The sequence below is a fragment of the Onychomys torridus genome, chromosome 11, assembly GCF_903995425.1.
Source record: "Onychomys torridus chromosome 11, mOncTor1.1, whole genome shotgun sequence".
Classification (NCBI taxonomy): Eukaryota; Metazoa; Chordata; class Mammalia; order Rodentia; family Cricetidae; genus Onychomys; species Onychomys torridus.
In genome coordinates this window covers 12,706,025-12,733,404 of record NC_050453.1, presented here as the reverse complement: position 1 = coordinate 12,733,404, position 27,380 = coordinate 12,706,025, and the positions used below count along the sequence as shown (strand labels likewise).

The following is a 27,380-nucleotide window of genomic DNA, read 5'->3' as shown; positions in this document are numbered from 1 at the left end:
CATCTTTCAAAACTGACGTAAAGGAGGCTGGTTCTTCTATGCTGCCATGCATACTGGGCCCTACCTTCCCACTTTGGAAGGCCAGTGCAGTGAGGAGTGCTGCCAGCCTCACCCATGGGGCACCACATCCCCACCTGACCCCAGAGAAATACTGTGTGCATAGAAGTCGCTTTACCGGATGTGAAGTGAGAAATGCCCCTGCCGTGGGGCGGATCAGAGCCCATGGAAATGGTGAAATGGATTGAAGTAATCAGGTCTCCACTTCCCAGGGGAAGGAAGCCCAGCGCAGCTCTGCAAAATCGCATTGATTCCAGAGTGTGGACACAGTAAACAGGAGAAGCAGGGCAGTAGCAGGCCTGCTGGCCCAGAGTGCCCTTCCTGTGCTCACCCTGCTTCTCTGCACTTGAGATTGTAACATTTTGGCTCGAGTGACTGTGAGAGCCTGTGGTGAAAGTCTAATATTATCCTTTTTATGAGCTGGATATAAAATCACAAACTGTTCTCTAGCAAATAGATGGTGTATGGGGAAGGGAGAGGGGATACTGTTTTATTTGACCTTTAATGGATGCATGGAACTCAATGTTTTCCTTTCTCCACTGATTTCTGGGATGGGAGCAGTTTTAATGAGGCTTGTAATTCCAGATCGTGTAGCTTTCAGTTGTACTAAGCAAATAACCATCTCTTCCTTTCCAGAGATCCCTCTAATGGAAGAAGATCCCTAGCCGGGTGACATCCTGGTGATTCCACTGTCCCCTTTGGGGAAAAGAGCCTTGAACCTTGGAGTGAGGCCACAGGAGGACAGAGCTTGGGGGAAATGGGGGCATTTTCTAATCTATCTACATGGGGACAGTGATCACACCACACATCTCCAACAGGACTGCGGGTCAGCAGCGGTAATGCTTTTCAGTGCGACTCACAGGTTTGTCATGACCTGCAGGGAACAAAGGGCAGAGGGGACTCTCTGTATCACCCCATGACAGTGTTGAGTGTCTCTTGCTACAGAGCGCGAGACAGTGCCACACACATCCCGACAAATCGCATATCCTGTTGGCTTGTGTTAACAGCACCCCCTGCCCCTCTGAAAGCATGTCACATTGTGTAAATCTGCTTCTAAAATCTGCTTTGAACTGTCTAGGGACTCTAGATCTGGACAGATCTGCCTCTGTAGAAAGCCCATGTTAACTGGCCAGCCCAGGAGCAGATCCTTCTCTTTGCCCTTATTAGTAAGGGACAGGCTCCCAAGGAAAGAGTCTCATGTAATACTCAGACCATCTTCTACACCTGGACAACTGTCAAAGCAGGATGCGGCGGTTGGAATGAGAAAGGGAAGGAAAAAGAAGCCAGCCGACTCTGCTTTCTGGAAATTTCCTCATGCAGAGCCCTCCCCCCCTCCCCGTGCTCTGTGCTGCCCTCTGGTGACGAGCGATCGGTGTTTATATTTGTGATCTGGCAGTGGATCCATGGTGTGGGATAAAGCTGTGACCTTACACATGGTGAGAACACATTCAGATGCATCTTGTGGTGGACCAAGGAACTTGGTAATGTTTGGCTTTGGTATTTCAGAAGGACTACACTCACATTTATCTGCTCATGCCTTCCAATGTGGGTCATTGTTATCACATTGTCCCTGACCCTAAAACATAAACATACTTTTATTTTCCAGAACGAAAAGTTTCTGTAAAACACATTCTGCATCCAAAGAAAGTGTAAGTCAGATCTTTTGCGCCCCTTGCCCCAACCCCAGCTCTCTCTTTTGTCCTGGCCTCCAGCCCCAAGCCACCCTGCTCTCTTGCTTTCAGGGGGGCCTTTGGCCCTGCCTACCTGCCATCCTCTATATTCCTACTATGAGGGTCTCATGGCGCCTACTGGGTGTTGTGCCTGAGAAACTGATTGATTTTTGAAGAATCCCAGTCCAGAAATATCTCTTCAAATATATGTTGGTCCGTGGCGTCGATTCCATCCCTCCTCTGGGTTCTAGACAAATATAAACAAACTCTCATCCGTCAAATCACTGTGCTGACAGAGCAGTGAGGTCTGGAAGCTGGATCGAGTCTTGCTTTCTCTCGACACAGACTGATTAAAAATTAAAAAGAAAATGACAGCTTGACGCGTGACTTTCATAGTAGAGTGGAGTGAGGAGGGTGAGAAGTTCGTGACAGTGACCACGGGTGATGGAAATAAAACCTAGGATGAAGGACACACAGCAGAAGGAGATACCGCATGAGAAGGGTCGGCTTTACCCTTCCTGATGCACAGCCACCATTGCCCGGTGCCCCCAATGGTGATGGTGCGGAGCCCAGGGTTACAATTGTGTATGACTGCAGATTGCTTGAGTGACAGCCTCATGCTGTCTCTGGTGCATACCCGGTCCCATACCATCAATTCCACTCCATGTATTCATAGGAGTTGAGATGTGGTCAAGTGCCACAGCCTTGACAGCGTATGCCCTGGGGAACTGGGCCTGCCATGGGCAACCTCGGCTCCTCATTCCCACCTGCCCTCCGTCCTGTGACTCCTCATGCAGGTTGTGTCTGAGAGACCTCTAGGTAAGAGTCTCTTCTCCCAGGAGGCAGGCAGAAGAGGCACCCAGAGCTGTCTGAGACCATCCCTGCCTCTTCCCAGTAAATGCTCCATCAGCAGGACAGCCGTCTGACTTGGGGACCAAGAACAGAGTTGCCACCAGGCCCCAGGAAGACAGCAGCAGCCGTCATGGAGTTCGTGAGCACTGTTCTCAGACAGGCTGGTGGGAAGGTCACTGCTACCCAGCTGCTGTATTGCACAATGCCCAGACAAGTCACTTGGACCCTGCCTGCCATCCCTCAACCCTGTGTTCCCATTATTTCCACCACAGACGTTATCTGTAGTCTATTTTCCCACTGACGTTGCTTCTGAGAGAAAGAACCGCTGTGAGATTCCAAGCATGGTGTGGTCCCAACATCATTCTTTTAAATATCCCCAGGTCCCTGTGGTGTGAGGGGGGAGCAGACCCCTCCATAGACCTCCTCAGTATGGAACCAAACCCGGCTGTGGGAGAGGGAGCCACGCTGGCAGAGGTCCTCTCTTCCGGCTTGGGCAGTGCCCACCTCAGGGCTTCCTCTAAGCTGCTGCACAGCAGGCCAGTTCCGACTGACTGGTCGCCATCATGAGCACAGCACAAGTCGTGGGCGTCTTCACCCTTCATTGCCTTGTAGCTTTTCTTAATTGTGAGGTTGTGATTTGCCTGTGTGGATGCTTCAGGCCCTTTCCCACCTAATTACACCCAGCTTCGCAGCTGGCACACGGAGAAGGCTGCCTTCTGTTACTACAGAAATGGTCCCTGGCCACCAGCAATCCAAGATTATCAAATGTAAAGACTCCTAGTCCACAGCCCATTAGACCCATTGTCTTCTCAGATTCCATCCTCCCTCTGCACAACGGGTGTTCCAATCCCCCCCACACACACACTCAGACAGCCTCAGGCTCTAGCTGTTACCTCCAGGGCATCATGGGAAGTAACATGGGCTTCATAGCCTGCCTCTTCCACTACTACCTGGCCGTGAGCTTGGATCAATTACTACCCTCACTGGGCCTTTGTTTCTTCATGCACAAATTTAGAATAGTTTCCCCCTGCCTTCATTGCCGGGCCGTGGACAGCAACTGATTTAAGTCAAGCAGTCAGACACAGAGGGTATTTGAGACATGGCAGCTGCAGGTCCATGTGAGTTGGGGAGTGGCTGTCATATAGATTGACTCCCACATACTTTGGACCAGCCTTGGCCTCTTGGCTCTCCAATGTGTTTGCAGATGAGGCTTATTAGGGGCTATCCAAAGCAGAGAGTCTGTGAGATAAGCCACATCTGTTACTGGAATTGTACTCCCGGGAGCCCATCCCCAGCTCCAGAATACTAATAAATAGAAGTTTCAGTCCATGGGCCATCAGGCCTTTGTGCTCGTTTCTAGCCCAGCCCAGCCCTGCTCACGGAGGGCCAGAGAACTTCAGAAGCCCTCCACCCCGACAGAGACTGATGACTCACTCATCTCCACGGGCAGCCCTGTAGATTACCACTAACCTGCTTCCTCCGTTGCATTGTCTGTTTTGAATTCAAAGCATAAAAGTTAATACATTTCCAAGGGGAAAGTCTGCAGGTAAAGATACCTGGTCTAGCAAGCAAAACAGGGCCCCAGAGAGTGATGGCCCTGAAACCATAAAACTTAATGGAGAGTGTGTGTGTCACTGTGCATGTGGTTAACTGCCATATTGGGCAGGGTACCACACCACACTAGGTAAGAAACCAGTGTCTGGGTGCCTGCCATTTTATCATTCTGAGTGACCAAAGTGACTGGCTACCTGAAAACGAGCCAGGAACATACTGAGAGCTTCGTGCATGGTTTCTGAGAGTCAGGTAGCCCCAGGAGGCCTGGCCCATGGTCCTCTGAGGTTAATGGAGAAAGAAATCTAGCAGGTGGAGTTTGGAAAAGGGCCATGCAATGGACCCTAAAGGGACAGACTGACATCTGCCTAGAGGCTGGGAGAAATATTTATAGACCTACTGTGTGCAGGCCAGCTGTGCTCCCTAGTTCAGTGGGCAGTAGAACTGGAAATAATCAGTGACAATCTAGAACTTGAAGACATCTGCTTTTTTTGGTGAGGGCCACTCCATGAAGGCTTGGGTCTATGCTAAGAGGGTTAGTAGATTGTCTTGGAGGAGAGGGAAGCCGTTGAAAAGTTTGAAATCAGGGCATTACCAAGGTGTGATGGGGCAAAGTAAGCTGGGCTGAGAGCTACTTTGAAGACAAATTCGATTTTGTAGATCATGGGTCTCAGAATCAGGTTAGGGAGGACCCCTCTCAGCCCCAAGATCCTCAGCTATTCAAAGAGAATTAAACATGTCTTAACGACCTCTTTTGGCTCCAACAGAGTGGCAATCTTCTTGGTGGCTTTTGTTGTTTTGTTTTTAATCAAGAATCAAGGATTGCCCAGCTCTGTCTGGTCTCCAGTCTCTTTCAGCAACTGCCCACTTCTGTTAGTTCTCAGGCCCACTCACCCCCAGGTCAACTTCAGAGTGACATTCAGTTTAGCTCCTCCCTGGAGCACATGCAGCCCAGAAGCAGCCCATTCCAGTGCCCCCTCCCCTCCAAAAGGGTTTACACTCTAACAACGGGTGCCTTCATTTTGAGCAAGGGTGGGAGTCAAGGGCTAACAGCCCTGTGAAGTTCTAGCCTCCCATGGCACTTCCGTAGACCCCATTACAGTTGACCTTGGCCAGAGGCACAGATGTTAATAGTGATGCTGTGGAGTCTATTCCAGTGTAAGGACTTGGAAAAACTAAAATCCCAAAGAAATCTGTGAGCCTGATGAAGCCCATGGATTCTTTATAATTGTGTGGAATTTCTGGTCCCAGGGAGTGTGTTCATCTCTTTCGAAGCCTGTTTTTCCTGCCTGTCTCAGGGGGTAAGAAAGCCACACTTCTGCACGAGGCAGTCTGTTCCTGTGACTCCTGATGCAGACTTCTGTTCATGCTATAGGTGTGTCCAAGATCTATACCCCTGTATCCCCTTTTTCTTGTGTGTGTGTGTGTGTGTGTGTGTGTGTGTGTGTGTGTGTGTGTGTGAGTATTGGGCAGGCAAAGCTTCATACGTATTAAATGAAAACTCTACCACTAAGCTGAATCTCTAGCACCCCTAGGCTGACCTTGAACACACTCTGTAGTTCAGGCAGGCTTTGAACTTGGAAACCTCCAGCTTCAACCTCTATCTAGAGTCACTGGGATTACAGGCCTATACCCCCAGGCCCAACTTTTCAATAGACTTTTTTTTTTAGAACGATTTTAGACTTATTTTTAAAAATTGCTAAGACAGTAGAACCCCTTATCCCTGGATTCCATTACTACTCTTCATCAGTGGGATGCAGTCGTATTTGGTACAGTGCTGACAAAGCTCTGTAGCTTGCATTGGCGTTGGCTCCTTGTGTTCTGCCTCCCACAGATTTACATGCATGTGTCCACTGGGATCATAACACAATCATTTCACTGTCCCAAGCTTCCTCTACACTCAGCCTGTTGACACGTTTCCCACCCCCCCCCCCACCAGCAGCCACTTATTGTAGCTGGATTTTTCTTTGGGCCACCAGCTCCCAAATAATGACACAGAGACTTCTTACCAATCATGAAAGCTCAGCCTTAGCCTAGGCTTGTCTCACTAGCTCTTAGAACTTACATTAACCCATTTGTTTTCATCTGCGTTCTGCCACATGGCTTGTCGCCTCATCTCTCTGCTGTTCATGCTGCTTCCTCCTCATCTGGCTGTCAACTCCGCCTTCTCCTCGGAGTTCTCTCTCTGCCCTGATGTCCTGCCTACACCTCTTCAGCACACACATCTTCACACAGTGTACAAGTATCCCACAACAACTTATCTTCCTTATGTCTTTAGTTTTGCATTTTCCAAAAGGTCATACAGTTGAAATCAGTTCTTAAGCTTTCCAACCTGGCTTCTTTCACTGGTCATGTACATACAAGTTTCCTCCATGTCTCACAGAGGCAGAGAAGTGCAGCCCAATTTTAGACTTCAGAGTCCATTCTTACAAACTTATTGGCTCTGGGAAAATTATGAGAGGCTAGGAATGTCTTACCATGACTCCTCCCAGGTCATCCAAGGGTTCCAGGAAAGGAGACTCCACAAGGTCCTTCAATACCCAGGCTTGGGTGGAAGGCACTTGTTTCTTATCTTCCCCCTCATTTGGTCTTTGGTTGCATTTCCTTCATGCTTGTCCCAGTCACCTTTGTCGGCCCTCCTCTCCATAGCCTCGGATCCTCTCTTCCCTTCACACTTTAGGCTTCCCTAAATCCCTCCCAAGCCTCTTGTCAACATTTATGCAACACCCAAGCATGCCTTGTCACTGTGTTAGGTACTGGAGGTTCATAATGGGTGTTAAGAGCCCAGGAGAGACGCAGACATGCACAACAAGAAGCAGGGACCATTCTCTTGTGAGAACATTGGTGAGGCCACCACCCCCAGAGGGAAAGCTCCCCAGAGAAGGAGGCAGCTTAGCCACTCAACATACAGTGATCATCATCTTTTGGGGTACACATTAGTCATTTTTTTAACTTTTAGAAACAGGGCCTCACTGCATGACCCAGGCTGACCTTTGAACTCATAATACTTCCTTTGCTTCTTATGCTAGGATTGCATGTGTGCACCACCACTCATGGCTACATTAGCCCCCTTTTCTCATGCTTACTAGTAGAATCTCAGAACTGGTTGAGACTCTCCACCGTGGCTATGTGCTAGCCATTACACTGTCATGAGGATATAGGTCAATGTGTCCTCAACTGTGAAATATGGAAAGTAATGGGACATATTTCATATAACCACTGGGAGGAGCTCATTTTGCTGATTCACATAATGTGATTAGAACACATTTGGTGCCGGTTCATATTTGAGACTGTTGGCTATCATCTTTATTATGATTAGACAAGTCTATAACATGGCTCCCTCCCCAATTTCTCAGACATTGCTAGCATCCTCTTGCTGAATGGCACTTGTTTTGCTCCCTGATTACTCACAAGGACATACTCTGCTTGGTGAATCATCTCCAGTTTGTACCAACACTTCCTCTGAGCCCATGGTAGCTCATTAGGCCCTTTGAGGCACAGTTTTCAACCCACAGAAAGACACCTTGACCTGAAAGCAATCAACTTAAGTGTCATAGCTGCACTTGTGGATGGATGTCATGGGAAATGTGGACAGATGATCTGTGGAAAGCCATCCAAAGGCTCTTCTACAGCTCCACCATCAAGCATCAGTCATCCAGAGGGTCTTCTACAGCTCCACTCTCAAGCACCAAACATCTGCAGACTCCCCTACAGCTCCACTCTCAAGCACCAAACATCTGCAGGCTCCCCTACAGCTCTACTCTCAAGCATCAGCAAAGCAAGGGCATCAGGAAGAATGAAGCTGCCCACTTTAGCTTGCTCTGCATCCCTTTCCACTTCTTTCACTTGTCCTGTGTTCTCCTAAGGTGCTTTTCATCAGCCACTTCTGCATCTTGGGGCTCATAACCATGGCTTAACCACTGTTCCAGGACACATCTAGCACCAGCACTGAATTCTCAGGTCCATAGGTCACACATCCACCTCCTTCATTTCCTTCAAATACCGTCTCAGATGAGCATGTTAGTTCCTTATGGGCTCCTAAAGGTGATTTAGTGCTGTTGCCGTTGGGGACTGGGGCACCCAGGATGGGCACTTGGGCAGGGCTGCCCTTTAGTTAAACTCGTAGGTTTGAATCATCCCTGGGTTTCAGCCCTGTCAGCACTGTTGCTCATATAAGCACAGCCAGGCATGATAACTGACATCTAAGCCTCTTATCTTTGTCCTGTGAAGCAAGGACACTAATGGCACCTCCCCGAGTTTGCTGAAAGGATTAAACATGATGATACAGACTACTTAGGATCAGTCCTGGTATCACGCAAACACTCAGAAACCAGAGCTGCTCCCAGCTCTGTTATAGCCTTACATCTCTTGATAAAGTGGGCTAAAAATACGTTGTTAGGCAATCTTGTCCTTGTGCCAACACCAGAGTGCCCTTACACAAACCTAGAGCTAGGTCAAAGTAGACAGGATTCCATCAAGAGACAAAGCAGGGCTGGGCCTGTGGCCCACTTAATAGAGCTACCATACAGGGAGCCCTGGGTTCTATGCATAGCGTGACATGAACAAGAGAGAAGACATGGAAGTGCACACCTGTAATCCCAAGACTGGGGAGGTGGAGTCAGGTGGTGGCAGGAGGACCAGAAGTTCAAGGCCAGCCTGAGCTATAAGAGACCAGATCTCAAAACACAAGGTTGTGGTGGAGGGTAGGCAGCAGATGTGCGAAGCTGCTGGTCAAAATATGACAGACTGTTTCACACTAAACTCTTTCTAAGTAGAAGGACTATGCTCCAAAATAACAATAAAACTATAGTACAGTGATACATAAACACAGCTGGTGATTAGCATCATCAAGTCTAGCGTATGATGCACAGTTCTGCATGTAATACTTTTACACAATAGGCTGGCTGTTCAGCAGCTTTGTTGACAACAGCATCACCATCAACATGAGGGGTGCATGGTACAAGGAATTGTAACAGGCACCACGTCACTAGATGATAGGAGCTCATCAACTCCATCATAATCTTTTTGGAAACACTGTGGGCTATCCATCCACACTTGACTAATATGTCATTGTGTGGTACATGACCATATTTGCTCTTCGTACTTAAAGAATCAAGAAATACCCCCTTTCTTCTGGTCCCCTGGTGACCTGCCTCAGCTTTCAGGCCAGTAGTGTGTCCCTGAGGCCCTTGCTCTTCTGACTTGTAGGGAAATCAAAGGTCCTCTTAGGCTAGGCCAGTCATCTCCATAGCTCCCGCCCATCCTGAGTTTAGGATCCTAGCGCCCCCTCCCCCACTTTCTAGGTCAAGTGGTTTCTTTGGGTCTTCACAGCCCCATCCTAATGTGGATTCAGCAAGGCCAGGAGCCCAGGACTCCCTGACATAATTACTGTCATGAAGACTATTAACACTGTGGGGAGGGACTTCCATGGCTTCCATCTCAGACCAGTCCTTCTTGATCTTGAACCTGCTGAAACCTGGTCCCCTAAGTGAAATGGGATATAATTCTGCCTTTATTGCATGTTCAAACATTGACACCTTACCACAGTTAACTTCTAAAATCCTCTAGTGTCATACTGTGTATTCAGCACAACACTTCTCTACTGGAACCTTCTTGTGCCCTCTCCCAGGGCTAATGGATGTGCAGCAAAGTGCTGACAATGGGGTACTATCTTGAGGGTAGGCACCAAGAACACTACTGCACATCCTTCAGTGCCAAGGACAGTGACTATTAAATACCAACAAAGATGCAGCCAACCCACACGCCAGTATTGCCAAGCGTGAAAAATCTCTGGTTAAGGAGATGCATTCCCGTGTGTTCTGATACATACTCCACTTCCTATAGCTGAAATGATTTCAGCCGGACCTGGCTCTGTAACCATGTCCTGAGTCAGGTATCTGGACCATTTTGTATTGGGAGCCCTTTGATAGCCTGGTGATGTTGATGAGAGTCTTTCTCAGAATGCTATTCTTAAATGCATATGGCAAAGCAAAGTCACGGAGCTCTGCTGAAGCCCTATCATGACAATGATTTCAAAAATTAATACATAGCGTGATTGTGCTTGTTTCAAGTAATATTAAATGACAGCGTCTTCTGTGAAGCTAAGCACCATAACTTCAAGGTGCCGGGAAGCCATGGAAGTAATGTTGTATCTACAAGCACTACCCCGTGTTGTACAAACCTTTGTAATTCATTCATATGACAAAGTCACAGGCAAAGCTACATGGCAATTGCCAACCAAATTCAGCCAGAGGTTAGTAACAGGATGCAAGGGGTTGGACAGGAGGCACGTGGTTCTTACCTGAGTCCAGGATGCCGCAAGTTTTGGGTGATTGAAAGGTTGGCTCTTACTCCTAGATTCCTAGGCTTTCATCCACACCCTGTGGCTCCAGTTCTCCTCCCATCTCCTGTGGTGTGAGGTCAGGACTCAGAGCAGACTCTACAGGGTGATGTGAGCTGTTCTTGCCCCAGAATGCTCTCTGACAATCAATTATAGTCAGGTGAAAAGGAATAGGCTTTGGGGGGGGGGGGGGGCAGGGAGAGGATGACCAAGCTCAGATTCACATCCCGGCTCCACCATCAGTAGCTTATGTCGGCTTTTATTTGCTGCTCAGTGTCTGACCCTCCATGTATTCATACACGAAATGGAGAGAACACTACTTCCTGTGTGGCAGGTTTGTTGTGCAGGTTAAATAAGACGAGCAGATACCAGACACCTGATGCCGTGTGAATCACATCAACATGTTAGAAAGTGCCCGCTGTCATCATTCTTGAGGAAGGTCAAGGTGAATACTATTTTCAGCAAGACGCTGAGCAGTTGGCATCACCATGACATACAGTGGCTGGTCTGTCTGTGACACTGACCATTTCTCCTGTCTGCTCAAGGAGCTTCTCATGAGTTAAATGCACATAGAATTATCCACATAGAAATATTTTGAAGTCTTTTGCCTCCAAAGCAACAAGGTTCATACAAGTTTGTCTTGTGCACCTGCACAGCTTCCTTGTTGGCAGGGCCAGTTCTCAGCCATCGACACATTTTACCTGCAGTTTCCAGGACACCCGAGGCTGTCTAACTGCCCTGTGTCTGGAGCAATTTGGGTTTCTGGACATGATTTCAGAAGCATTCTCTGACCCACTAAGCCCTGAATGGTGCTTCTGACCTTACTGCTCGGTCTTTCCACTCACCCAGATGTTCTCAAGCTCTCAGTGTGGACACAGCAACCTTGTCACCCGTCATCAAGCCCAGCCCAAGCCTGTGTCAGGTGTGTGAACAGCTGGCGTCTCTAACCCTCACTGAATATAGATTTCTGGAAAGGACAACCCTCAGACAGAGCTGACTTCCAGGTGAAGAAGCCAGCCTGAGGTCTCCTGCTGTGAGGTCCCTTCTGTGGGTCTTGGGCCTCCCCACCCTCCCTTTTCTCCGAGTCTCTGTGTGATGGTTTCTCTAAGTGCAGGTTGAGAGAAGAGTCCTAGGTTAGATTACAGGAGGGGCCATGAGGCCAGCTGTCAGCTCCCTGTACTAAAGACTTCTCAGAGAGTTCAGTTGTAATGGTTCTGTGGGATTTCCCATAAATGATGGTGTGTGCATATGTGTGTGTGTGTGTGTGTGTGTGTGTGTGTGTGTGTGTGTGTGTCTGTGTCTGTGTCTGTGTCTGTGTGTATGTCTGTGTGTGTATCTCAGAACTTATACTGACACATGTATTGGTTACTGGGCTCCTCTCATTCATAGACCCCCTACCCTTCTAACCTACCTACCTCCTCCAGGCCCATATCATAGTGAAGATTAAATGTCCCGATGACTAATCTTCACTGTCAACTTGATGGGATTGAGAATCACGGAAACACAGGGAAAGGACAAAATACCCTTAAGGAGGGGTTTAGTATGGCTCCTGATGAGAGAGAAGGAACAGTATGAGAAGCATGAGGCAGCTGGTCACATTGTGTCCATAGTCATGTAGCAGAAAGGGAGGAACGCAGGCACTCAGTTTATTTTCTCCTTTGGATTCAGTTTAGGACCCTACCCCACAGTGTGGTACCACCCACAGTCAGAGTGGGTCTTCCACACTCAGGGAAACCTCCCTGTAAACACCCTCATAGATACACTCAAAGCTGTGTTTCCATGGTGATTCTCAATCCCATCAAGTTGACAGTGAAGATTAGTCATCGGGACATTTAATCCTCATTATGATATGAGCCTGGAGGAGGTAGGTAGGTTAGAAGGGTAGGGGTCTATGAATGAGAGGAGCCCAGAGAGTTCTCTCCCCGTCTGACTCTCATGTCAGACCACAGACTATCACAACAGGAAGTCATATGTTTGCAACCCAGAAAAGAACCATCACTAGGAGCTGTGCTGTTGGTGCCCAGATCTGAGGGTTCCAGAAACAAACAAACAAACAAACAAACAAACAAAAACGAATGCTTGCTGTCTATAAGCAACCCGGGCAATGGCACCCCATCATAGCAGTTCAAACAGAGATACCACAGACATCACAGGGGCATTCTGGGAAACATTAGTCGGGGATAAGAGGGGCCTCTGAGCCCTTGAAAGCCCACAGCCCATGGCCTCACACTCAGCATAGGCCCCTCTGTGTCACTGTGTTCTGTTTGGAGCATGGTCAGAAGGCCACAGCAATCCTGTTGGGGCAGGGTGTAGTGCCACAGCTGAAGTCAAACATTACTCTACTGCAGGATCTCACCCACCGAGACTCTACATACAGGACCCTGCCCAGCCCAGTCAGAGGCCATGATGACCCAGGCCACATTGCTGCACTGCCCTCTACCCTAGAACCAGAAGCAGGCAGAAGTAAACACCCCATTATTTACACATATGACTAAGCCAAGTCATCTTCTTGGGGGTGAACTATGAGCCACTCTAAGGGAGATCCTGTCTGCCAAGGAGTTTGAACACCAAAATGCAAGATGGTGCAGCCACAGCATTACCAACACCAAATAGGGAACCTGGAAGAAGTGCATTTTCATGTTACCAATAAACTCACCATGCATACCAGAAAGATGGAGTTATCTTTTAATTATCTCTGTGGTAAATGAAGGCACAGAATTATCATCTTATGAAGACATCAGAAAGTATACAGCCAAAGCTTGTAGATGAAAGGATTACAGATGAGTGGCAGCCAATGAGCCATAATAATTCATAAACTGTGTTGTCGGTTTTGCTGGGGTCTTATGACTGTGTTGTTAGCTCTTTGAAATGTGTAATTTGTTATGATTTCACATTCTGTATAAATATTAACTTCTGCATTAACTTTGTACTTATCATTTTGCATCCTTTTTTTTTCTTCACCCCATCCCCTCACAAAGATCTGAGATCACCCTTCCCAAGCCTCAAGGAGAGATGGTGGAAAGGCAGATGTCTTCCAGTTCTGTTTCTTTCTCGGTCTCCACAGAATGCCTGAAATATCTCCTGTAGGCAAAAAGGGAAGCAGAGATCCCAGAAAAGGGAGCAAGCCCCTTCTGCGGGGCTCTCTTTCAGAAAAGCCACTGACAAAGGTGCCAGTTCGCTGTGCCCTGCAAGTTCAGCTCGGGGAAGGGCAAGAGAGTTGGTGGAAGGGAGAAGTGAGGAGGAAGTGGAGAAGAAGAAATTGCAGGGAGGTGACCACACGACACAGAGTGGAGCTGTCAGGAGCAAGCCCTCTCCCTACCCCACCCAGGCTCACCAGCAGCCTGGTGATGGCAGAATGGACAGATGTGCGCGCTCCAGGTCTCCCTCGTCCTGCACACCTGTTCTGCATTCTGGTCACCCTTCCCCCCAATTCCCAGCTGATCTCCAGAGAAGCTCCAATATGTGTGACTCATGCTGGCTGGGCAGGGAGCCCGGTTCCCCGCCAAGTTCCTTGTCCTTTTCTTGCCTCTTCTGCAAGGTAAAGCTGCTTCTCTGAATGCTAATGGCTGCTGGGAAGAGCAGCCAGCCTTTCCAGAGGGTGCCCTGAGAAGGTCACATAGAGTCCAGCCTGCCTGTCTCTATGGATGTCCCTCTCCATAACCTCACAGGCCGGTGAGGCTGAGTGCCTCTGAAGGAGCTGGAGGTAAGAATGACCCAGAGAATCTTGAAGATGGCTCTCACAGAGGCTCTGAGCCTCAGTTTCTCCAGCTGTATACTGAGACATGCACAGAAGACTCCTAAAGTCCCCTCTGGCTCTGACATTCTCTACTGTCTCTTCATCCAGTATCTGCAGAGGACCTAGTCTTGACCCCAGGGGATGACACCACATAAGGAAACCAGGGTCTGAGCCTTGGGAGGTCTCCGTGTTACTGGATCAGTCTGTGAGGTCTTGGAGCTGAGGGAGACCATAGAAAATGCAAGAGGTAGAGTTAGAAATGTCACGCATTGGCACAGCAAACCCAGCACCCCATCCTAGGTTAACCAGGAGGCCAGGCATGAGGTAAGGATGGTGGAGTGCCCGCACTGTGTCCTTCTGTGGCCCAAGGCCACAGCATTGATGTCAAGATCGAACTGGCCTCAGAGGCCTCTGGCTGAGGAATCATTGCAAACAGACTGACTGAATAAGAGATAGGCCAGCACTGCCAACCAGTAAGGCTGGACAAGTGCCCATCAGCTCACCCTGAGAGCTCAGGCTGCCTGGTCAGCCCATGTCAACCCATTATGGTTGCTTCCCCTGAAGAGTGAAACCTCCCAGCAGGTTACAGAAACAGCCTTACAGACTGCCTCAGCCTCACTCTCCCCTCGGGGCCTTGGTCACCTTCACCTTTACAGAAATGTGCACTACTTCCTTCACACAGCAGCTCTCCCCTCCTGCTGCCAAGCCAGGCCCATTCTCCCCATTCCCCACATCCCACACTTACCCAAGCTTCACTACTCTTGGGTCTTCAAATGTCCCCTCCCCTGGGACTCCCAGACATTACACATATTCTCCCTTAGCCTGGAACCCTCTGGCCTCTCTTCTCCTTTGCTGGGATACGTCTGTTCAGTCTTCACTTTTCAGTTCAGGCATCAGAAAGTGGCCTTCTTGTATCTGCTTAAAAGTGACATGGTCACGATGGAAAACAGGACCGTGGGTCCCCGAAAAACAAACAGGACAGGATCTGCAATCCCACTACTAGGCACAATCCCAGAGGAACTGAGCCTTGAAGAGACATTTGCACAACTCACAACAGCTCCAGAATGAAGCCACCAGGGACCCATCTATGGATGAATAACAAAGTATATGCATGTGGAATATCATCTAGCCGTGGAAAGGAGGACCAGTCTGGTGCCTGCTATAGTCGAGGCAAACCTGAAGGGCACTGAGATAAGTGAAATAAGCATAGCAGAGAAAGGCAAGCACTGCTCCAAGTACCCAGATACCTGGAGTAGTCGGTACACACAGACAGCAGTTCCCAGGGATGGGGATAAGGGGGTTGGGGAGTTAGAGTTTAATGTGGCAGTTTGGGTTCTGCAAGATGAAGAGCATGTGAGAGACAGATGGTGGTGAGGCCTTTGACACCATCAGACTATGAAATTGAGAATGGTTGTGATGGCAACTTTAATTATATAAATGTCGCCACAGTTTAAAAGTACTTCCTAAACAATTAAATAACAGTCTGTGCTAGTCACTCCTTCTGCCCCTGGCCCCTGTGCTGCTGACTTAAATGAGTCTCTGCCTGTGAGTGTTAGATAGCATCAGGGACATGAGAGAACGTATAGTATGGGTCCTCACTGTCCCCCGAAGCCTGTGTGATAAAGGTTTTGGCACTGGGTCATGATACTATTAGGAGGCGGCAGAAGTTTTGGAGAGGAGGAGCCTCGTGGGAAGAAGGTAGGTCGTCAGGAATGTGCCCTTGGAGGAGATATTGGAAAATTCTGTTTTCTTCCTCTCTCTCTCTTTGCTGGATGTCATGAAGGAGATAGTCCTCTGTCACACGCTCCCATCATGATATACAGCATCACCACAGGCCCAAACAGTGGGGTCAAGAGACTAGTTCTGAAACCGTGCACTGAAACAAACCTTTCTTCATTGTAAGTTGATTTCTTTCAGGCATCATGTCATGGTGATGAAAACCTGGCAAACACATGAGAGAACAACACAAAGCCTGCTTCTCTGAGGTCTGGGTAGAGGGGGGTAGGATGTGCCCATTTTCCTGAGCCCTGCTTTCTAGTTGATAACAAAAGAGGCAAAAGGGAGACATGCCTGAAGACAAATATGTAGACCAGCCCCACATCCTTACACCTGTCTTTGCAGGGCAGACAAGAAGTTCAGGCCCTCTTTTGTAACAGCTTGCTGTGTGTTCCCAGACACAACACCCAATGACCCCCAGTTTTCATGCCTGTTGGAAGACTAACAGAGTGGTTCAGACACATGGGTATAAGTCATACAGGCTCTGCAGGCCTTGAATTCCTGGATGTAGGTTCTCCAATCAAGGAAGAGTGGGTAAACCCTTTCTGGAGAAGACAAACTGCCATGAATTCTCAACAGTCTCTTCACACCCTCCAGGACAATTTACATAAATGTTTGCTATTTGTAGTGCATTCCCAGACACACATGACCATGCATTTGTCTATATAAAATGTACAGCACGAGTCCAAACGTGGTGGAAGTCAAACCTACCACTGCCTTCCAGCAGTTTCTAGTCCAGAGGGGGAGAGGGTAGGGGACAGAAGTGGTACTGAGCACAGCAAGGCCTCACAGGGAACTCTTGTTCTTACAAGTCCATTATCGGACTCTACGACAGAGGAAGACCTGCCTGCTAGCCTCTGGGTGTCCACTGTGGCTGGAGGGTAAGGAATAATGAATCACACGGGGCTAACCCTGTGCCTCACAGGACATATTTATGGGACCACATTGTTGACTAGTTGTATGAAGACTTTCCCAGACCCCTCAGTAGACCCAGCTCTCAGATGGCAGCTTTGGCTATGCAATCCTGGATTTTCACTTATGTCCTCCAGTAGTAGCCTGGTGACTGTCTGAGTTTCCAAGCCTTACTTCTTCCTGACCACCAGAGCCTGAAACAGGGAAATGTTGGATTTAGGGAAGAAGCCAAGAAGTGGGAATGAGTGAGGGGTTGGGCAGAGCATGAGTGCTGTGGAATAACCCTCTTGTACACTATAAAGATTGGTCACTGGAATTGGTTTAATAAAATGCTGATCAGACAGTAGCCAGGCAGTAAGTATAGGCAAGGTGGCCAAACTAAGGATGATGGAAAGGAGAAGGGTGGAATCAGACGGAGTTAGATGAGTTGCCAGCCAGATGCAGAGAGAGCAGGAGATGAATGTACCATGCTAATAAAGGTACCACCACGTGGCAGAGTGTAAATAGAAACATGGGTTAACTTAAGTGTAAGAGTTAGCTAGTAACAAGACTGAGCTATTGGCCAAGTATTCATAATTCATATTAAGCCTCTGTGTTGGTTTTTGGGACCAGGCAGTTGGGACAGGAAATGTCTGTCTACAATAAGGGAGAGGTAGCATGCAGATTTCTTCTTGACATATAGTCACTGCTGGGATCCTGGGAACTCACACCTGCCAGACCCTCAGATTTTTAGGAAAAAGTGAGAATCTTAACATCCTTTTCTCTAGTGACAGACAGTAGCGATCTCCATCAGCTACTGTCCCCACTGGTCAAATTCACCCTGGGGTTGGTAGCACCCCTGGTTCATTCAGGCTGCCCATGCATGAGTACCAGGGAGACTCCTTGGGAGATGAGTGCCCTCCTAGGAAGAAGATGGACAGGAAATAGTGCATGTTTCCTCACCAGTGGCTAGAGAACAACTGGACCATCCAGGTGGTATGAGGTGTTGACTGGGAGTTCTGACACAATATGTCACCCAACCTTTTATACCTAGCACATGGATCCAGCCCAGAGATAATACTCAGTGATAACTGTCACATTAATAAGGTTAAATACATGAATGTACTTACTGTATGCCCAGCACTGTCACAGGAATTAATCAGCCCTATAAAAGGGTCATGCTATGTTGTACTTATGTTTAGGAATATTACATATTCCTAAATAACAACTGATGAGAAAAAGAGGCCATGAATTTGAAAAAGAACAAGGGTAGTTATATGAGAAAGTTTGGAGGGAGGAAAGGGAAGCGGGGATGATGCATTTATATTACAATTTCAAAAACTAAAAGAAATACTTTTTAAAGGATCTTACTATTATCACTTGATTTTAAAGCCCAGGGTGCAAAGGCAGAAGCACCTCGTTAGTGAACAGCAAAGCCCTACAGCTGCCCACAGACTTTCCAACTGTCATGCAAAGCAGTCAGAATAAGACGGCACATACCCCAAACCTGTCCATTCTTTCCCAAGCTGCCCATGCCAAGGATAGCCAAAGACATCACAGAGCATTAAAGAGGACTTTCTGGACTCTGGCATCTGGTTCTGTCCTTCACTGGCTGTGTGACCTTCAGTGAGTCACTTCTTCTTGGGCATCACTTTCCTCATTTGTAAAATGCAGAGCAGATACATTAGTCCCAGTGGGCAAACACTGGCAGAAGAGCTTATCAAGACAACGATGATGCATGCATCCATGTGAGGAGACACAGCTTGCCTCCCATAGCCATGGGCTTTGCATACAGGGATTCAGCTGCAGATGGAAAACACGCAGGAAAAAGTTAACTGCTGTGTAAGGGACATGCATAGATTCTTTCTTCTTGTCATTCCCCCAAACCAATACAATGGGACAACTCTGCACAGTATATTTATACCACACTGGGTGCTATCAGCTATCCAGAGATGATTTAAAGGATACAGGGGGGCTGCATAGGTGGAATGCAAATGCTACAGAAATGTATAGTAAGACTGGAGCATATACAGACTTTGATGCCTGCAGAGGATCCTGGAGCCAATGCCCCTCGGATACTGCGATGGTAAATCTTGTTTTTCAAGTCTATGGGATTTAGAGTCACCATGGAAACAAACCTCTGGGCATGTCTGTGAGGGATTTTCTAGAATAGGCTAATTGGGATGGGACAACTCACTCTGAATGTGGATGGCATCATTCCATGAGTTGCAGTCCCCTATTCAACATTTTTATATTTTTGGTTATGAGCCTAGCCTTTAACGGCTGAGCCATCTCTCCAGCCCTCAACATTTTTAAAAAGGAAGGACCAGCCCTCACACTTCTCAGCTTCCTCAATGAAGGTGCAATGTGAGCAGCTGCCTCGGAGTCTTGCCTCCATCACCTTGCCACATGATGGAGGTGAAATACTCCCTCCTGTCTTGGTTTCTTATCCTACCGCTGTAAATACACTGACAAGAGCAATTTAAGGAAGAATGGTCCCTTAAATTCTGGATTACAGTTCCAGAGGGAACAGTTTATTGTGGTGGTAGAGAAGACATGTCAGAGTCAGGGCAGGCATGGTGACAAGAGTTGGGGGCTGGCTGGACACGTGGCCCCTCCACTCAGAAGGCAGGTGAATGGTAAGTGAGGCCGTTCTATAAGACTTCAAGTCCAGCCCTCAATGACCATTTCTTCCAGTGAGATCCCACCTCCTAAAGGTTTCCCAAACAGCACCACCAGCTGATGAACATGTGTTCAAACATGTAAACCTACCAGGCATATTTCACATTCAGATACCACCTTCCTTCCTTACATTTTAAAAAGGTGTTTTGTAGCACCGAGAAGCCAGGTGACTACAGAGATACCGAGGAAAGACTGCCAGCTCGGCAAGCGTAGAAATGAGAAGGCAGCTGCCGGTCCAGGCAATGGTATTCCTTCAGCATGGATGGCCCTTGCAGACATCACGCTCAGTAGAGGGAGCCTTCACCTGCAGGCCACATTCCGTAGGATCCCATCTTTGTAAAGCTCTGAACAGACAAATCTGACCTAGAATAGAAAAAGCACATAGAAGTTGCCCCTGGACGGCAGGAGCTGAAACTGGCTGAGGAAGGATATGAGGGGACTTCACAGACAGGAGTTCAGACTGCGCAACTGTTTGCTTTTCCACAACTCAATAAATGTACTCTTAAGACGTGAGCATTGCCCCGTATGGACATTTCACTCAAAAGAAAACTCTGCCATTGAACCCTAGTTAACTATAGGTACCTCTCAGAAACATTGCCTTGGACCACACAGAGGCATGTCTTCAAGTGACACAATGTTGTGAGCCTAGGATTGGTACTCCCCTGTGCTTCCTACAAATGACAGACAGTCAGTACCAAGCAAGATCCATTCCTGCTCATGCAACACCACTGGACAAAGTAGAGGTGCCCCCCTCACCTGTCACCATTACTGAAGGCCCAGCTTCAAGCCAGGGCACACAGCTGGGCAAACAGGCCTAAGCTGGGCATCAGCTGGGCATGAGGCTTCAGCCAAGTTTAAGCACAAATGCTTGCCATTTCACATAGCTTTTCTCACTGCCTGTAATTATCGCTTTCTTGACCCAGAGCCCTCGGTCCCTTAAGATAAGAAAACACAAAGTTGCAAACTAAGGATGTTAAGGATAACTGTCTCTCTCTATTTAAAATTACTTTGGAGACTAGGAATGCATCTCAGTTGTTTGAGTGTCTGCCTAGCATGCATGAAGGTTTGATTCCTAGCATAGCATACCCTGAGCATGGGAGCACACGTCTGTAATCTCAGCACGTGGGAGATGGAGGACGGAAGAACAGAAATTCAAGGTCGTCCTCAACTATATAGTGAGTTCAAAGCCAGCCTGGACTGCATGAGAGTTTTCCTCAAAATAAATGAAAGTAAAATAAATAAAAGTATTGAGGGGTTAACTCGATCTCACTTGGTAAATTCCTACCTAGTCCACTCAAAGCTCACGTTCCCAGTCTAGGCTTTCCCTCTTCTCAAGGATGACCATTCCAGTTGGCCCAGGATTCAAAACTGGAAAAGGCTCCTAGGCAACAGAGAAAGGTCAGTTACCCTACAACCTAGGCTTAGCTGTCATCCAGCCTGGTTTTCTGTATTCTCTGGTGGCTGGCGAGGTTGGGCCTCTGTTCATTCAGTCATTAGATGTGTAGCTCGCCTCCTCTGCACACTAATCCTCACGCCTTTGTCGCTTTCTTACTGTGTTTGAAATTTGTCTTTTAAAAACACATTAATTTATAGATACTCTTTCAATGTTTTAAGAAATATCCACCCACTTATTTGTTATATACTAGAAAATCTATTTCTGCCTCTATCGCTTGCCCATTAATTTCACCGATGGATTTTTTTCCTGATCTATGAAATGTTTAGTTTTCACTTAGTCAATATATAGTTATCATTTTTCTCCAGTGCCAGGGGATGAACCTAGACCTTTGTCAATGCTGAGTGCTCTATCCCAGGGCTATACCTCCAACCCTGTATCTACCCTGTCTTGGTGGTTTGTGATATTCTTACCAGAAAGTGGTCTCTCCTGCCCCAAAGTTATATAAAATATGTCCCTAAATCCTATTCTACTGGGTAAATTTCAACAAGTAAATATCTAGTGAAGCTAGGATTTGTTTTCATATGTGGTTATGGATCAGTTGCCTTATTTTGGAAGATATTCTGATCTTCATTTCCAATGTTTGTTTTAGTCAATGTATTGTCCTGTCTTACTGTATTAGTTAAGTCCTCCAAAGCAGTACTGACCAGTAACTGTGACAACACCCTTTATCCCTTTGTATTCACAGAAGTAAACATAGACCTTTGTTTGTTTTGTTGAGTTCGGTTGGGACATCTCATGTAGTCCCCCAGACTCAATAAGTAATTGATGATGACCTCAAACCCCTGATCCTCTCCACCCCAAGGGCTAGGGTTACAGGTGTAAACTACCACACAGGCTTGTTTTTCTTCAGTGAATAATTTCTATTATGTTTGAGCAGTTACTACTTACACCAGTCTCTTGCAGGAAAAATGTGTCTGTCAGATACATGATAAAAAGCCACCCTCACTATGCCCTTCGTAACAAAACTCTCATTCACATGGCATGCTGTTCATCTTGGCATTGTGTCCCTCTCTAATCTGTACTATCCCTTTGCTCAGAATAAACTTTTCTTGCTACTTTTACAAGTCTTCTTTAACCCTTGTTTTCAGTTCTTTGCGTAAGAGACCAAGAACCTGGGAACACCCAGCCTAGATCCTGGCTGCCCGTAACAAGGCTGGTTGGTCCCGGCAGCTCATTGGTCCTGGTAGCTCATTGGTCCTGGGAACTGGTTGGTCCTGGAAGCTGCTTGGTTCTAGTAGCTGATTAGTCCAGGTAGCTAGTTGGTCCTGGCAGCTGGTTAGTCCTAGCAGCTGGTTGGTCCTGGTAGCTGGTTGATCCTGGTATGGTTGGTCCTGGTAGCTGATGGTTGGTCCTGGTAGCTGATGGTTGGTCCTGGTAGCTGATGGTTGGTCCTGGTACCTGATAGTTGATCTAAGAAGCTTGACTCTAGGTTTTAATGTCTCCTGGAGATCTCTTTCATCTGTCCTTTCATTCCATGATTCTCTGGAAATGTGGAATTTTCAATTATTTCATCCCATATAAAACTTTAAATTACTTTATCTCGTTTTGAAAGCAGGAATCTACAGTGCCATTAAAATTTTATTCTAATGTCTTAAATTTATATATTAGTTTCTGAAGAACTGTCATTTTTATAATATTAAGTCTATCCACATAAAAATATGGCTTGTACATCTCCATTAGTTGAAAGATTTTTTTATGTCCTATAATACATTTATATCATTTTATTGGTATAAATAGCATGCATTTCATTGTTAAATACAACCCTTGGATTTTATGCTGTTTGTTGCTATTATGAATGGGCTTTTTTCCCCCACTTTCCTTCCCAGAGGTTTATTGCTTCCATTGATCAAAGTTCTGTGTTTATATATTTATCTATCTGTGTTACCAAGTTCTCACACTAATTTTAATATTATTTTATTAAAAACTCTTAGGTTGTCCAGACACCTGTAAAATATATTTTTATCTTCTTTGCAATCAACTCATTTTTCTGTCTTGCCATATTATTTAAATTTTCCAGAGCTATGTTAATCAGCCACGGTGGCAAACTGTCTTTTTCTAGAATTAATAGGAGTAACTTCAGTTTTTTTCTATTTCATAAAATGTTTGTTGTCAGTTTTTAGCAACTAAGGTTTTGGGGGCTTTGGGGGTTTTTTGTTTTGTTTTATTTTTACATTTAAAGGGTTTCTGTTGATTCATGCCAAACCATGTATTAGGGAAAGAACTATATGTACCTTCAGATGCATGGAGGAACTGTTACCAAATGTCTAGGAAACTGGCTGTGTAAACAGTTAGAAACTCATAAGATTTTATGATGAGGCAGCTTATAACAATTAAAAACAGGGTCATTTCCTATCTTCTCATGGAAGGAACCACACAGCCAGGCTGTACAGTCTATCCTCCCATGTCATAGCTGGCTGGCTTCGGGTCACCCGATAAAGGCTGAGGCCGAAAGGTGCCCACACAATGGGTTTCCAGTCCAAGGAAGTGAGCCAGCAACAGGCAGAGAAGGAGGAAGAGGAGCATGGGAGGGATGGAGAACAGGAGGGACAGGCGGAAAGGCAGCATCCCTGGCAGGGGCTGGTGGTTAGAAAGAAGCAGCCCAGCAAGGGTCAAGGACAGTGTGTCTAGAGCTGGGGCAGAATTTGCAGTGGTCCTCTCCCAGCTGGTGCTTCCTGCCTCCTATACTTCGTCCTTTGAAGGTTCAATTGATTCTTACCCACCTTTACCTGTATGGATTCTTAACAGACACTTGACCACAAAAGCTTGATTACAAAGCCCAACTTGGCACCAGCCAGCCTACCAACTGCGCATAGCTTTGTTCCAGGCTTGCTTTGGCTCTGATGTGTGCTAAGGTATGGTCACATCACAGACCTAGTGTTTTGAGACCAGTATCTAACCCTGTTGTCCCTTCAGAGCTCCTGAAGCAAGTAGCTAATAGTCTATTTGTTTTTCTAACTGTCTCCGGAAACAAATCTATGCAGGGCAGAGATCTGCATAAAGAGCAAGCAGCTCCAATGCCCTAGCTGGAGGGTAAAGCTGCATTGATATTCGTGGCACAGGAGTAGAGGCTGACTGTAAGCCACAATTTGCATTTTCTTCTTGGAGAACTGTTGATCAGGGTGTTAGAGTTCTCTGTACGTGGGGAGCTCTCATTTAGACTTATATAAATGGACTCTGGCTGAACCCATGTAGCTCAGGAAGGCTTCTGAAAGTGTTCTCTGGAATAGCTTTCCATAATTCTGTAACAACTGACTCCTGGCCTAAAGGAAAAGCTGACCTTAACTCCAGGCCTTTCCCTGAAAGAGGGTTCTGGAAGAGATGGCTCAAACTGCAATTTTAGAGACTTGAAATAAGTTCCTATCCCTAGACTGGACCAGCAGAAGACAGCATTGCTTGGGGGATTCTCTTTACGTTACAAAATACTTTCACAGTAGGGGAAAAAAAATAAGGTAAATATTTAAATGAGCAATGGAAGGGACAGAGTAAGAAGACACACCACTCTGCTATTAGTTTTGATCAGAACATCCCCAAAGGCCCTGTGTCTCCCCAGGTTGGCACTGTTGGAAAGTAGTGTAGGGCTTCGTGGGAGGCCTTTGAGATCATGTCTTTGAACAGATATTTTGTTTGGCCCTAGACACCATTCTCTTCCATTTCCCAACCATGAGGTAAGTGGCCATGTATCCCCAACCATTATGTACTATGCTGCCATAGATCCCAAGTCAGTGGAGCAAACTGAAAAAGGGCTGAAATCTCTGAGACTGTGAGCTCAGATAAGGCTTTCACAAGACAACCACATCAGGCATTTATTACGGTGATGGAAGCCAACTAACATGTCTAGCCTTCAAATTCATCCAAAGAAAAAGGCTGAATTCAGTTTGATTCAGATTGCTAGAAATGTCCTGGGACCAGGACATGTCTTCTTTGTGTGGTTGCTGCAGCCACTGGATGAGAGTAACTACTTCATTCTATCAGCTAATTCACACAATATCATTTGTTAAAGTCAGTTGTGACCTCTCAGCTAAATTCACCCAGGCTAAAAGTTTTTACTTCATCCTATTATGGATACATAGCAAAGTAACTGTGGGATCTGAATGAGAAGTGTAGGTGTGGGTGGGTATGGGTGATAGTACAAAAATATATATAGTCATGACGCTTTTGAACCAAATACGCTCAAGAATACACAGATCTATATAGACTTGTTACAGTCAAAGACAGTATATGCGTGACCTTGAAAGACACTACATATGTATCTTTCAGTGTCTCATGATCATTTTTATATTGCTGATCAGGTTACAAAGCCCTTTGAAGGCAGGAATAATGTCTCAGAGTTCAGCCTTCACTGGAAGCTAGTTCAGTGTTGTGCCTCATTAGTGCTACTTAAGACTTGAAAGGGCTGGCTTGGCATTTCTTCAGGGAAGTTCCTGTGGCTGGGACACTACTGTGGAGTGGAAAAGCCAGAGGCAAAAGGATGAGGACCCAGCAATATAACACCTGGAAGAGGTAAGGACTCCAAAGGAAGCTAGAATGGAAAAAACAGACACCAATAAAGCTAGTAAAGAAACAAGCCCCCCACTCCACATGCAAGCACATCCTCCCTCCCTCCGTCTCCCTCTGTGTGTGTATGTATGTATGTATCGTGCATGCACACATGTGTAGTTGCATGTGCATGTGTGTGCAAATGTTTATGGAGGTCATAGGTCAGCCTCAAGTGTGGTTCTTCAGAAGCTGTCTATATACCTTGGTTTTTGAGACAGGGTCACTCTTTGGAACCTGGGACTCCAGGATCAGGCTAGTTGCCTAGTGAGTGCCAGGGATGTGCCTATCTCTGCCTCTTCAGCACCAGGATGGTAAGTGCACTCCATCACATCCAGCTTTTTAGGTGGATGCTAGGTACTGAGTTCAGGTCCTCATGCCTGTGCAGCAAGCCAGAGCCCTCTCCCCAGACACCCTTGACCAACTATAAAGGAGGGTTACTCATCCAGTAAACAAACCTCTCTACCCTAGACAATACCAAGAAGCATTTGTCCACTTGGGGGCACAATTTTGGGTGAGTGGATTTGCTTGTCCGGACTTCCCGAGGCAGTTCTGTGAGAAGCTCCGGGACTTTCTTGAGGGAGTGTTGCTCTTCTGGGTCTGGTGCAGTCACTGCTCCATTTCCCAGTCACTCTTCCAGAATAGACAAGGGGACATGATGTTGAGGACCCTTTTCCTACAAAACAGCTTTGGAATGATGTTTGGAAATGAAAGGAGAGCTGGATTGGCAGAGACAGGGGGGGGGGGTGGGAGGCTATGCAAACCTTTACACACACACACACACACACACACACACACACACACACACACACTCACAGGGAGGGGGATCCAGTTTGATTGGGTTGGTTAGGACAACAGAGGAAGGATGAGACACAGAGGCCATTCCTGGGTCTCTGCCTCTACTCCCCTCTCCCCTACCCCAGAGCTCTGGACTCCTCCCAGGAGTGTCTGTTTACCTGGCTGCCTTCTGCTCATCTCATTGCCTGCATGGCCTGCCCCTCCTGACACTTCAGTTTCTCTGGGTGATGACTGCACTTCATTTAATTTTGCAGCTAGTCACGGTTCTGTGATTCTAAGGCAGAGGGAGGAGTGGGTTATTTATAAAGCCCTGGCTGCTGTTCCAGTCTCCTCCCTGGCTCCCAGCTCCCAGCCACCCCACCATTCACTCAGAGTCAGGGTAGATGGGGATTCTTTCCTGGTCCATTGAGCTGTCAGAGCCCCAAGGCTGGCTGCATGGTTGTATACTCTCTTCTCTAGATTGAAAACAGTCTTTATAAAAAAAAAAAAAAAAAAATGCATCTGTCCAGGGTGAGAACTCGTGGCAAAAATCAGCTTCCTGGGACTTTGCTGGCCTCTGGGGAATTGCTCATTATTAGGAGAGTCAAGGAAGGCACTTCCCTACCTTCCTGTACACAGTCCCTCTCATTTTTTGCTCATGGCCATTTGGCAACACAATGAAATCATTCCTTGGGGAAGCAGGGTCTTGACTGTGCTATGCACATTGGTTTGGCTGGCATTCTATTTTGCTTCTCTTCTATTCTTGGTCTTCCTTGAGAATATTCAGCAATGTCCAAAGGCTTGAGCATCTGTTTTCTCCTCTTCTTCCCCATTCTTGTTCCCCAAATCCCTCAAGCACTATGGCTGACAGTGCTAGAAGTCTCGGGTCCGATTCCAGCCTTGCCATTTGTTGTGTGTGGCCTTGGACAATTACCTCATCTTTCCCTCTTCGTTGGTAGAGCAGGCATGAGTCAGGGGTTGAGGCAATGCACACATGAAGTCTTGCTTGGCTCTCTGTCTGCTCCCTAAGCCTGCAGTCATCATCCTAACTTTGGAAAG

At 47.0% G+C, this 27,380-nt stretch overlaps 1 protein-coding gene across 2 annotated transcripts in view; it reads left to right on the top strand.

Annotated features, from left to right (window-relative positions):
- Positions 1-3,906, top strand: part of Susd4 (sushi domain containing 4) — a 128,380-nt gene extending 124,474 nt beyond the window's left edge. For both annotated transcript variants that reach the window (XM_036202327.1, XM_036202325.1), the window contains exon 9: positions 694-3,906. In XM_036202327.1, the coding sequence (XP_036058220.1) occupies positions 694-722 (29 nt within the window). In that variant the 3' untranslated portion in view covers positions 723-3,906. The remainder of the gene's footprint in view (positions 1-693) is intronic.
- The last annotated feature ends 23,474 nt before the right edge of the window (positions 3,907-27,380 follow it).